General features: G+C 54.7%; 1 protein-coding gene across 4 annotated transcripts; it reads left to right on the top strand.

Annotated features, from left to right (window-relative positions):
- Window positions 1-33: 33 nt before the first annotated feature.
- On the top strand, window positions 34-5707 carry UNC119 (unc-119 lipid binding chaperone). Of its 4 annotated transcripts, none has more exons than XM_037069702.1 (5): window positions 34-336; window positions 3718-3831; window positions 4321-4423; window positions 4577-4749; window positions 5003-5707. In XM_037069702.1, exons 1-5 carry the CDS (start codon window positions 111-113, stop codon window positions 5113-5115), a joined length of 729 nt encoding a protein of 242 aa, XP_036925597.1. In that variant the 5' UTR covers window positions 34-110; the 3' UTR covers window positions 5116-5707. The 4 variants fall into 4 exon arrangements, with proteins under 4 accessions (XP_036925597.1, XP_036925600.1, XP_036925598.1 ...); XM_037069705.1 differs by having other exon boundaries at window positions 255-336; window positions 3767-3831; XM_037069703.1 differs by lacking the exon at window positions 34-336 and adding an exon at window positions 3171-3253.
- Window positions 5708-12734: the final 7027 nt, after the last annotated feature.

Genomic DNA, 12734 nt, shown 5'->3' with positions numbered 1-12734 from the left:
GGGCGGTACCTGAGGCCCTGGCGGGGGGTGGGGCTGCAGACTCCCCCTGCTCGCTCCAGCCAGCGCAGGCAGCCACAGCGGCAGCAGGCAAGCCGCGGCCCCACGAGGCCATGAAGGTGAAGCAGGGCTGCAGCGGGGCCGGAACGGGGGCGGAGTCCGCTCCAGGGACCTCGGGCCTGACCGTGGAGCTAAAGCCAGAGCCGCAGCCTCAGGCGGAATCCGAATCCGGGTCCGAGTCGGAACCTGAGGTAGGCCCAGGGCCCAGGCCAGGGCCGCTGCAGAGAAGGCAGCCGATCGGGCCGGAGGACGTGCTGGGGCTTCAGCGGATCACAGGCGGTGAGCACCGGCGAGGGAGCGTGCCTGCGGGAGGGAGGGGGCCCTCGCGAACCCCGCCCCCCGCCCCCTTTCCCGCCTTCCCCTTGCCTCGCCTCCCCCACCGGGTACCCCTCGCCTGAGTTCTGTACCCTTCTGCCGCTGAGCCTGAGATCTCCATGTCTCCCCTTTCCCTGATCTCCTGTGCTCTCTCCTCTCCCTTTAGAGACTTATTTCCACCCCACTCCTTCCTTTTTGAGGAGTCCAGCCCTCTTTCCCGTGGTGGAGGTGGGGCAGCAGCTGCAACTGCGACCCCTTCCCCAGGAGGTTTTTTAGAGCCCTTTGAGTCGTTCCTCTGCAGTAATGAGGAGGGAGGTTGAGTGCAGTCTGTCCTCAGTCCCCAGCCTGCAGGCGACGTAGAGGCTGAGTTACTTAGGTAACATGAAGACCCTCAGGTCTCCCTGATCGTTAATGCTCTCACTCTGGATCCCCTAGGAAGTCTGGGGCCATCTCCCTCCCCAGGAAAGGACCTGAGGAGGAAGCTTTAGTGGGTTGGGCCTGGGCCCTCCAAAGGGAGTAGGTTACCACCCACCTTAGCCTGGACCAGGCCCAGTCCCCTTCTTGGGGGCCTAGAGATCTCCATGGTGGTTGAATTTCCCAGTTGGACTGCGTGGGTTGTCCCAGCTGTGCCATGTAACTTACTGTGTGACCTTGGGCAAGTAACCTCACCTCTCTGAGCATGTTCATCTGTAAAATGGGGATAACAGCATGTACCTTACAGGGCCATTGTGAAAATAAATTCTCTGATTTTGCACCAGTGCCTGGTGTGCTGTGCATGCTTGGTGACAGGGCTCCGTTGTGAGTAGTACTGAGGGCCCCAGAGGACTGCTACTGGTTGCTGCCTGGAAGCAGACAACTGGGCATTCAGAGCAGCAGAGGGGGGTCGCCATAGGCAGGGAACAGGGCTAGGAAGCCTCATGGCAGAAGTGGTAGCTGAGCCTCAAAGAACAGAAGGAGGCATTTGGAAAGGCAGTTGACTGCCTTTTGCTGTGGCCTCATTCATCAGTGACCCTGCCCTGGCTCCCTCTATGAGCAACTCGGGGCCTCTTTGTGGAGGTGCAGGCCTGAGCTCTGGAGCTGTAGGAGCAGCAGGGCCCAGGGCTGCCAGACAGAGCTGAGGAGGGGACCATGATGGCAGGTCTGGGCCTGTACATCTGGGTCCCTGGGGGACCAGCTTCTCCTTCCTCTCTGAGCCAGGCAGCAGCCATTCTTGGCTGGGCCTCCAGAGTGCTGAACTGCCTTGCTCAAGTAGACACTGGTAGTGAGAGGGGCCCTGGACCAGTCTGATGTTGGTGCCAGTTGGGCTATAATTGGCAAAAGCAGCATTTGGGATCCAGGTTAGCTCTGGGGCAGAACTTGCTTATAGGATGTCTGGAGGTCAGGCTGACCTGTACAGGTCCTAGGTAACTTTAGAGGTTATTTTGCACCTACTGGGGGGGAGGGGTGTTCAGCCCACACACCACTATTGTCTCCTCACTTGGAGGAAATTCATAGACCTTAAGCTGAGGCATCTGTGGGGGATGAGTAGAGGAAGGAGCTTATAGAGGAAGCTCTTTTCTCTATAGAAGTTGAGGGCAGGGTGCGAAGGCTTGCCATCCTGGCACCTCCTGGTTTCTTCTGACCCTAATCACATAGGTTGGAGGTTTGCTCCGCCTGGATTACTGGTCCCTGAATCCAGCTTAGGAAGCTATTTGTGGCTGAGGGGGAGGGAGTGGCTGTGGTGTCCTGAGCCATTGGCATCCCCTTTCCCTCACCTCCACTGAGGACCCAGGGGTTGATAGGCTGAGTTGCAGTAGGAGAGACTGAGATCAGACCGCAGGAAGTTCCCAAATGAGAGGAGAAGCTCCAAAAGTTGGAGACTAGAGGAAGGGGATGTTTTACATGGAGCTGGGATCCTGCTCCCAGTTTTGCCGCCTCCTCTCCCTGCGCCCAGCACCTTCTGTCTACATCTCTGGACTAGTGCTTACTTTCTGTGAAAATAACGAGTGTACAGCGTGAGATGCCCACTCCTATTTCCTCCTTCTGCCTTCTCCCCAGCACGGGCTGTGGTGGACAGGCCTGAGCTCAGGCCCCCTCCCAAGCCCAGTGCAGTTTCTGCTGGACGCCTTGGTGCTAGGTGGCTACCAGGAGGGCTTCCTGGAGGGTGCTGCCCCTGGCTTGGGGAAGAGAGAATGACTTTACATTTACTTCCTCTTCCTGCCCCAGAGGAATAGGAGGTGGCCCATAGGGGGTGGCGATTTCCGGGCCTCTATGGGGAGGATGTGGTGCTGTACAGGCTGACAGCACCAGAGTCCCTCGCTGCCCCTCACTGCCCCTTCCTATTTGTCTCCAGGGCCTCAGGAGCACTTGCAGTTGCTGTAAGTGGTGAGGGTTGGATCAGGCCCTGGTATTCCTGAGCTTCCTCAGGCGGGGCCACCCCTGTTCCTGGTTCCTCTTTTGAATACTGAAGACTCCCCTTTACCCCCATGCACACCCTCTGCTGCACCTGCCACACCCTCTTCCTGTCCCCCTCCCCCCCACACTCTTCTCTCTGGGAGTGGCTCAGAGCCCAGGCTGGCTAAATGACCTTTGAAGGGGTTCCCTCTGTTTGCTAAGACTTCCTCCCATTTGGAGATCAACAGGGGAGGGGGGCAGAGATGGCTCCCTTCCCCCAATACTCCAGGCTCTGGATTTGAGTCAGCAGAGCTTTGGCTAAGCTGCTTAGGGGAGCCAGGCTTGTATAAGCTGCTTATGGGGCTAGGAGGTGATGATGGGTGGGGGAGGGGGGCAGGGTTCAGGAAGAACAGGGAAGGGCTGTTCGCCTGCCCCATCACTACCCAGGCCAGGGGAGGTCCTTGGCTGACACACTAGATGTGGCACCAGGGGCAGGCATGTGGCGGAGGTGAGGGTGTCCCCCAGAGAACCACCATGTCTCCTGAGGGCAGGCTGTGTCCTTTCAGAGTAAGGTTCCCAAAGGCAGGGCTGTATCCGCCCTGTCATGCTGGGAGCTTGCCGTGAGAATGGAGACCCATTTCACTCAGAGTCACCAAGCCAACCCTGGCAAAGCGAAGTCTGGGATAAGGGCCCTCTCAGCTCCAGGGTAGGAGGGATAAAGTGGGGATAAAGTGGGTCTTCCACTCTTCTCTGCCCTGCCCCTCCCTGCCCCCAGAGGCCACTAGGAGGAGCTGTTTGTTCCCCATTAGATCCCAGTCACAGAGCTGCCTCCCTCTGCACGGTGGGGTTCCTCAAGGGCAGGGGCTCATTTCTCTTTATTTGGAAGGGAGTGACCTTAGGGATCTGAGAAAGTAGTAGCTAGTCCGGGGTCCCACACAAGCTGAGCTGGCAGCAGCCATCTGTCTCCCCTAGACTACCTGTGCTCCCCAGAGGAGAACATATATAAGATCGACTTCATCAGGTTCAAGATTCGGGACATGGATTCAGGCACTGTCCTCTTTGAAATCAAGAAGCCCCCAGCCTCAGGTGAGTGACGGGTGGGCCATGGACAGAGGGAGTGGATATGAGCCGTGAGGTGGGCTCCCAGGGACCGTTCAGGCTGCAGAGGAGTCAGAGCGGAGCTGGGCTTGGACCCCATTATTCCCAGGAGTCCTCGGGCAGGGCGCGCCTCTTGTTTTCCTTCTCATCCGCTTTTGGGGTTGGACATTTTGGGACAGTTCTGTCCCTTCAGTCCCTGCCAGCTTGCCCTCTGAAGATCTTCCTGGGAACTACAGTCCTAGAGGCCCCAGGCCTTGTGTCTGCTTGTGGCCCCTCGGAACCTCAGTTGAAAATTTTGACTTGCTGACCTGGAACCCCCAGATGGAACCATTGAGCCGAAAGTCTGGACCCTCAGTGTGCATCAGAATCTCCTGGGATTTTTAAAAGTTCTGAGAGATGGGGGCCCTGGGGTGAAACCCTGGGTGGGCATGGGCCCCCATCTGAAGCCCACTGAGCCCCAGCTGGGGTGCCTTACAGAGCAGTTGCCCATCAACCGGCGGGACCTGGACCCCAATGCCGGGCGCTTTGTTCGCTACCAGTTCACGCCTGCCTTCCTCCGCCTGAGGCAGGTGGGAGCCACGTGAGTCACAGGGCCAGGGGGGCAAGGGCGGGGGTGAGGGTGGGTGGAAGTGAGCCCTTCCTGAGTTCTCCCTGAGCCTCTCTCAGGGGCAGTCTGCTGAACCTGGCTGGCGGACTCCCAGGCCGAGCTCAGCCCTCCCCTTCTCTCACTCAGGGTGGAGTTCACGGTGGGAGACAAGCCTGTCAACAACTTCCGCATGATTGAGAGGCACTACTTCCGAAACCAGCTGCTCAAAAGCTTTGACTTCCACTTTGGCTTCTGCATCCCCAGCAGCAAGAACACCTGCGAGCACATCTACGACTTCCCGCCTCTGTCTGAGGAGCTGAGTGAGTGGGCGAGGCCCCGTGGGCAGGGGCCTCAGGGAGACCAAGCTGGGGGGAGGTTGGGTCTGACCGCCTTGCTTCCCACCCCGGGTGTCTTGTGTCTGGCCACCATTCCCACGTCACCTATAGGGAAACTCAGGCTCAAAGAGGCCTGTGAGGTTGTCCGGCTGGTCCCCATCCCATGGTCCTGCAGGCCCTACGGTGGCCTGGAGCTGGCTCCTGAGCTTTGCCCCACATGGTTGGGCCTCTCTTGCAGTTAATGAGATGATCCGCCACCCATATGAGACGCAGTCTGACAGCTTCTACTTCGTGGACGACCGGCTGGTGATGCACAACAAAGCAGACTATTCCTACAGTGGGACACCCTGACCCCGCAGCTGCTCCCTGCCCCAGGAGAGTCCCGGGCCCTCGGCTGCGACTGCCCCAGCACTCACTTCTTAGCCCCAAGTCTTCTGCCTGGGGAGCGTCCCAGGAGCCCTGGACCCTGAGTCAGTGTTGGGAGGGTGGGTGTCTGATGTCCTCAGTCTAAGCCCATAAAGCTCTTGGGTTCTGGCACCTGGGGTGGGGCAAGGCGGTAGGGAGGCTCTCTGCCTCCGTGTCCAGGAAGGCCTCCTGTGGGAGTAGACGGGACTCTGGACAGCCTAGCTGGGCCTCTTGGCTGTTTCAGAATAGTGTGCACCTATCCAGGCTTTGACTAGGTCAGGGCAGGGGCCCGTTCCTTGTCTCCTGCCCACCACCGGCAGGCCACTTAGATTCGTTAATTCACAGATGAAGATCCATGATAGGGTCTGGCTGCCAAGCTTCCCAAGGGAGCCTGGGCCCTGGCCCCAGCCCTAGCCTCCTCCATCAGGGGCCAAGACACTGCCTGGGGTGTGGGAGGGACTGGCCCAGACTGCCACCTGTGGTAGGGGCTAGACCGACTGTATATAGTTTTCAATAAACTCTTTCTCCTTTTCTGTTCTCTGGCTGTGGACCAGTGTATGTCTGTTGGGGAGGTGGGGGTGGGGATCAGGTGATAACGTTGTCCCCGGTCCTCTTGTGCCCTAATCCTCTCAGCACCTAGAGTCAGCATTTAGTTACAGCTGGACAGGGTTCTTCCTTTGATAAAGGAGATTCAGTGTGGTGATTGCTGCGGGGAGGGGGTGTAAGAAGACTAAATGGCAACAATAATTTAAAAGAAAATCAAGCTCTGGCTGGTTTGGCTCAGTGGATGGAGTGCCAGCCTGTGAACCAAAGGGCCATCAGTTCGATTCTCGGTCAGGGCACATGCCTAGGTTGTCGGCCACTCCCCAGTTGGCCACACATCGATGTTTCCCTCTCCTCCCCCTTTCTCCTCTCTCTAAAAATAAATAAATCTTTTAAAAAGGGGGGGAGGAGATTCAGACCCCAAAAGGGGAAGCTTAGGTCAAAGTCACAGCCAACCCTGACAGAAGAGAGGCTGGTGGGTCAAGGGCCCCAACTCGGGTGGCAGGGAAGATACGGGGAGGTGGTCTTGTTCTTCACCCTACCTTCTCCGACCCCCTGAGGCCACTAGGACCAGTAGGTTGTGCCTTCAGTCCTCATCTGAGAGAGGAGGTGGACAGGGCTGTGACTCAGGGCCTGGAGCCCTCTTGCTCTCAGCTGCCTTGTGGGGCCCCCTGCATTTAACACAGCCTCCAGCCCCAGAGGAGGTCTTCATTTCCTTCATGGAGGAAGTTCAGGAACTCGGGTAGGTGGAGAGTTTATCTCAGGATTCACATCTACTGTTCCAGGCACTAATTTGGATATGTCTGGTGCCAGTCATCTCTGGGCTGAGGAGTCAAACCTAATCCTTAAGGGGCCTAGATGCACTGGCATTTAGCCAGTTCCTGTGGAGCCCTTGCTGGGGGCCGGGGCCTGGGCTGCACTCTGGGAATTCCAAAATGAGTGAGACACGGAAAAAATACCTGCCCCTAGAGTGCAATGGGCTGGACATATAGGGGAGCAAGAGCCACCTGCTTGGAGGGTTCTGGGGAGGAATCTTGGAGGAGGCAGGGTTGGAATAGTGAGAGAACTCAGGACAACTTTGATGGGAAGAGACGGGGAAGAGCACGTTTGGGCCCGGGGAACAGCGTAAAGCAAAGGTTTGGAGGCAAGATTTGTCAGGTGTGTTCAAGAGAGAGTATAGTGTGAAAGGAAGGCAGATCTGTGGAGCCTTGGTCAGATGTTGGGGCTTCTCCTGAGGAAGATGGGGGGCACAGAGGAGGAGGATGTGGTCAGATTATCTTTGGCTGAGTGGAAGGTGGATTGGAAAGAGTGAGACTAAAAATAACATTGAGTGCTGAGCCCACAGCTGGGCACTTTGTATATGTTAACAGAAGGCTCAGTAATTTCTGAGGAAGGCGCTGTTATGCTCATTTTGCAGAAGATGCAGGCCCAGAGAGATTAATCTGCCTCGCCCCGCGTTGCAGTTAAGTGGCGGTGTCAGGATTCGAATCCAGGCAGCCTGACCCCGAGTCTGTTCTGCCTCCAGAGGCAGAGGGTGCACTGAGGAGCAGGGATTGGGTGAGAGATGAAGGCGAACTGAATCAGGCCCATATGCATGGAGATGGGGAGAAAGACATGAAGCTGAGATTTTTAAGAGGTGAAATCTCCAGGACTGGTGGTAGATGGGGTGAGGGACTTGGAGACAAGGAGGAGCCGAGGTTGAATCCCTGGTTTTAAGTATATATATATATATTTTTTTCTTTATCTTTAGAGGGGAAGGGAAGGAGAGAGGGAGAGAAATATCAATGTATGGTTGCCTCTGCCGAGGACACACAATGTATTGTGTGTCCCCTGCCGGGAACTGGCCTGCAACCCAGTATGTGCCCTGACTGGGAATCGAACCGCGAGCCTCTGGTTCACAGGCCCGTGCTCAATCCACTGAGCTACACCAGCCAGGGCTGAATCCCTGGTTTTGACCTGAGGGTTCAAGTGGATTGGGGTGTTGTTCCCGGACCTGGGAACCCAGGTTGGATCATGGTGGGGGCTGGTGAGAGGTGGTGAGTTCAAGTTGGAACCTGCTGTGGTGTGGTCCACGTGTCCTTGTGGAGGTGATCATGAGACAGGAAATTTGGGCACTGAGACCCGGAAGGGGATGAAGGCTGGAGACGGTGATGCCTGGAGGTCAGTGGTCACAGTTGATTGCTGGTGATTATGAGGGTGGCTGAGGTTACAGGGTTCCCAGCTGGCACTACTGGGGTTTTGTGAGCAGGGGGCAGAAGTGCCAAATGTCCTCTAATTAACGGGCACTTAGTGCCAACAGTCCACACCTGCAATTGAGGGTCACTGAAGAAGAGCGTGTAACCCTAGGGAAGGCTGGGGAGTGTTTGAGAGCGGGGTGGAGGGGAGGAGGTGACAATGGAGACAGGGGCAGCGGCCAGAACGGTGGGCACAGGAGCTTGCTTTAGAGCAGCTGGTTATGTTGAAGCAAAGGGAACGAAGAATTTCACCAAGAAGTGGGGGGTCAGAAGTTGCCACAGAGGCGAGGCAGGGGCATGGGGTGGGGCTGGGGACTGGTTGGCAGATGAGGCTATATAAGTAGAGCAGTATTTGGGGTTGGAGGTGGCGTTTGTGGGGTTACACGAGAAGTTATGGTGAATAAGAGGGCCTCTTGGGCCTACACTGGTGTCAGGAAGAGGACCCTCTCCTGCCACCGGATAACAGTCCCCACCGTGCCTTATAAGCCAGATTGGGCTGAGGGCCTGGGTTGGGCCTGCTGTACATCCACCTTCCGGCAGGGAGGGCCGTCCATGTTCTGAGGTCCTCATCCTCAGAACACGGTACCAGGTTGGCACTCACCCAGAGAGGCCTGTGTCCAGATACCAGGTTGGCACTCACCCAGAGAGGCCTGTGTCCAGGTACCAGTTGGCACTTACCCAGAGAAGCCCGTGTCCCTTGGCCCCCTGTCACCTTTTAAGTCTCTATGTCTCTGGCATTTGTCTGGCTGCTAGTGGGGCCACTTGCTGCGTCTGGTTCCTGGCACTTTCCCTCAGAACCTAGGGGATTCCTGGACAGTAGAAGGAGGAAGACACAGTGGGGTGGGGCTAGTCCTGGCTGTGATTAGCTCGAGCTATTGACTTTGAAGGTTGTTCTGGACTGCACTTGGATTCTGTCACTTTGAAGTTAGCCAGATATTTTTACTTTGACTCTTCAGGGGTGTCATGAAGACCCTACCACTGGGTTGAGCAGGAAAGCCCAGATACTAGAGGGGGACAGCCCATTCATGCTTACCTGGGCTGGCTGCAGGCTGAACTTGGGACTGCTGAGCCCACTGTAAAAGACCATGATGTTTCCCTTCCAGCTGGTGAAGAACCGCTGTCTCAAGCCCCCCTGGGCCTTCCTCCCGAGTCGTCTAAGAGCCACCCACCACTTCCCCACCATCTGGCAACTAGTGCAAAGATACTTGACTCTCTTTTGTGTCCTGGACCCCTTTGTTATCGTCTGCTGGAGTGCACGGACAGTAAGGTGTTTATGTGCATAAAACATACTGTAACCCTATATTTTGGGGAATTAAAAACTGTGTATAGACACCTCTATCCATATCCATTCTGCAATCACTATAATGTAATATTTAAACATTTGCGATTTCTCTTCCTAATGGTGAAGTCACAGAGGTTGCTAAAGCTATTGTGGTTTGTCACTGGCGTTCAAAATCAAGGGGCATTCTAAATTTGAGGTAGAGATGAATAAAAATGAAGGTGTGGTGTCTTTCTGGTTATTTTTTTTAGATTTTTAAAAGATTTATTTATTTATTTATTTGGGAGAGAGAGAGAGAGAAACACTGATTTGTTGTTCCATCCATTCATGCATTCATTGGTTGATTATTGTATGTGCCCTAACTGGGGATCAAACCCACAACCTTGGAGTATTGGGATGACGCTCTAACCAATTAAACTACACAGCCAAGGCTATGAAGGCATAATTTCTTTTCTTTTAAATTTTTAAAATATTTTTTATTGATTATACCATTACAGTTGTTCTATTCCCCCCCTTCATTCCCCTGCACCTGCAAACTCCCTCCCCCACCATTCTCCCCTCCTTAGTTTATAACCACGTGTCTCAAGTTCTTTAGATTCTATATTTCCCCTACTATTCTCGCCCTCCCCCCCATCTATTTTCTACCTATTGTCTATGCTATTTTCTGTACCTTCTCCCCCTTCTCCTCCTCCCACTCCCCTGTTGCTAACCCTCCATGTGTTCTTCATTTCTATGGTTCCACTCCTGATCTAGCTGTCCTCTTGGTTTGCTTTTGTTTTAGGTGTGGTTGTTACTAACTGTGAGTTTGCTGTCCTTTCACTGTTCATATTGTTCATCTTCTTTTTCTTATATAAGTCCCTTTAGCATTTCATATAATAAGGGCTTAGTGATGATGAACTCCTTGAACTTGACCTTATCTGAGAAGCAGTTTATCTGCCCTTCCATTCTAAATGAAAGCTTTGCTGGATAGAGCAATCTTGGCTGTAGGTCTTTGGATTTCATGACTTGGGATACTTCTTTCCAGCCCCTTCTTGCCTGTAAGGTCTCTTTTGAGAAATCCGCTGACAGTCTGATGGGTACTCCTTTGTAGGTGACTGTCCCCTTATCCCTTGATGCTTCTAGGATTCTCTCCTTCATTTTGGTCTTGGCTAATGTAATTATGATGTGCCTTGGTGTGTTCCTTCTTGGGTCCAACTTCTTTGGGACTCTCTGAGCTTCCTGGATTTCCTGGAAGTCTATTTCCTTTGCCAGACTGGGGAAGTTCTCCTTTATTATTTGTTCAAATAGGTTTTCCACTCGTGGCTGTTTCTTTCCCCCTTCTGGTACCCCTATAATCCAGGTGTTGGAACGTTTAAAGATGTCCTGGAGGTTCCTAAGCCTCTCCTCATTTTTTTGAATTCTCATTTCTTCATTCTTTTCTGGTTAGATGTATCATTCTTCCTTCTGGTCCATTCCATTGATTTGAGACCCAGTTTCCTTTCCATCACTATTGGTTTCCTGTGCATCTCCCTTCATTTCAATTAGTTTAGCCTTCATATGTTCCTCTAATTTGTGACTATAATCAACCAATTCTGTGAGCATCCTGATGACCAGTGTTTTGAACTGTGCATCTGAGAGGCTGGCAATCTCTTGGTCGCTTAGAGTTATCGGCTCTGGGACTTTGAGTTCTTGTGCCATCTTTTGGGCTGTTCGTGCCTGTTACATAGCAGGATCGGAGCCCTAGGTGTTCACCAGAGCACAGCAACTCAGTCGCTGGGTTGTGACGCTGTATGTGGGGGCGGGGTCACAGAGGAGCAATGGCATCCCGTCTGCCACCTCCCGCCACCGCAGCCACAGGTGCCGCAGCTGCCACTGTCACTGGGGCCCACGCGTTTCGTCCCACTGCACGCGAGTGTGCCACCGCCATCAGCCCTCACCCCCTGGGGCCTGCGTGGTCCGTCTCACTGTGCGCCAATGTGCGACCTCGGTCAGTCTGCCCCACACCCTGACTGGGTCCAGGCTACCTGCGCGCCTAGGTCGGGGGATCTTTCCTGCCCGACCCTGCTCCGCTGCTGGCTCCGCCCCTCTTACCATCCTGGTTGAATGGTTCGTTGTTGTCGGACTGTTGTCATATAATTCAATTTTCTGTTCTTTGGCTGTGTCTTTGTTCTCCAAACCTTTGTTGTATTCAAACTTGGTTGTGGGAGAAGGCACAGTGTTTCCACCTATGCCTCCATCTTGGCGGAAGTCCCCATAACTTCTTTATCAAAGTTCATTAGACCCATGAATTCTAACCAGTTTTAAAACCCTCAGGTTTAGAGCCCCTAAACAAAAGGGGTAATTTCCCCTCAGGGACCTCCAGACTGTCCCTTGAGACTTGCTCATCCTAAAATAGTGGTTGAACACTTATGTGAGGTGGCCAGCAGGGGGCAGCATATGAGCAGGATAGTGGAGCTCTGTTCACAGAGGCACCGTTGTTCAGTTTTAAAAGCCTAAGGGCCAGCCTGGTTACAAACAAACAACAACAACAACAAAAAGGAGACTTGAAGTCCTGTGTGCTTGCCACCTGACTCAGCAGTGGGGGGGCCAGTGCACTCACAGGTGTGATGAATGGGCTGTGGGACTGAGGTCTGACCGAGGACCCCTGGAGCTGTCCTCTTCTCCCCAAAGAGGCTGGAGGTGCAATAGGTTTGTCTGAGCCCCCAGGGTCTGAGTCTGAGGCAAGGAAGTGGGACCTAGTAAAGTTCTCCCATGAAACACTTGCCTTGTTCTTAGGGGCTTGGGCATCAAGACTCAGGCCCAGGGTTGGTCAGGACTGGGGTGCAACATCATCTGGGGGCTTGACATTGACCCTTTACCCTCTTCCTGTACAGGCAGGGCTGGGGTGGGGCCGGTGGATCTTCCTCTTGGGTGCACCAGCTGGCCATGCCTTCCTCTACTCCTCGCCCCACCCTATCCCTCTGGGCTAGACCCAGCCTTAGAGCCTCTGGTAGGGAGGGTACTGATGCAGGGTGGGGTTCTGTTATGGGACCTGTAGAACTGCCGTCCGGGGTGGCAGGTGAAGTTGGCTGTCCTCCAGGCCTGGTCCCTGGAAGAACTTTCTAAGTAGAGGCCCCACCAGTAGCTGCTGTGAGACTTGAGGCCCGTGTGTTGCTTTTGGCTCCTACTTCTTCCTCATCCCCGTTCAGGCAGAGTGTGGGGCTGCCTCTCGGGCTGCCTTTTGGTGGTAGCCGCCTGCCTGGAGGTAGCACATGGGAGGTGAGTCTGAAGCGGGATGGAGCAGGCCCCTGATCCTCCAGACGCCATTTTCCAGGCCCCTTGGAGCAGAGCCCCAGGCTGTGCTCCAACCATGTCTCCTGTGGGACCCAGAGCCCCAGGCAGGGAAGGAGCAGGAGCAGGAAGGCACAGCCGTGTCCACAGCCTGGACACGGAAGCGACCCCGTCTTGTGCAAGGAGATGAGGGTTGCTGGAGGGAGGGGTGAACCGCAGTTGGAAGGAATGTCAGGGAGGGCTTCCCCTCTCTTCCTCTG

This window comes from Sturnira hondurensis, unplaced genomic scaffold, assembly GCF_014824575.4.
Source record: "Sturnira hondurensis isolate 20B ecotype Veracruz unplaced genomic scaffold, ASM1482457v3 Scaffold0018728, whole genome shotgun sequence".
Classification (NCBI taxonomy): domain Eukaryota; kingdom Metazoa; phylum Chordata; class Mammalia; order Chiroptera; family Phyllostomidae; genus Sturnira; species Sturnira hondurensis.
Note: the sequence above shows the minus strand (reverse complement) of the source record. Positions and strands in the feature narration are given on the sequence as shown.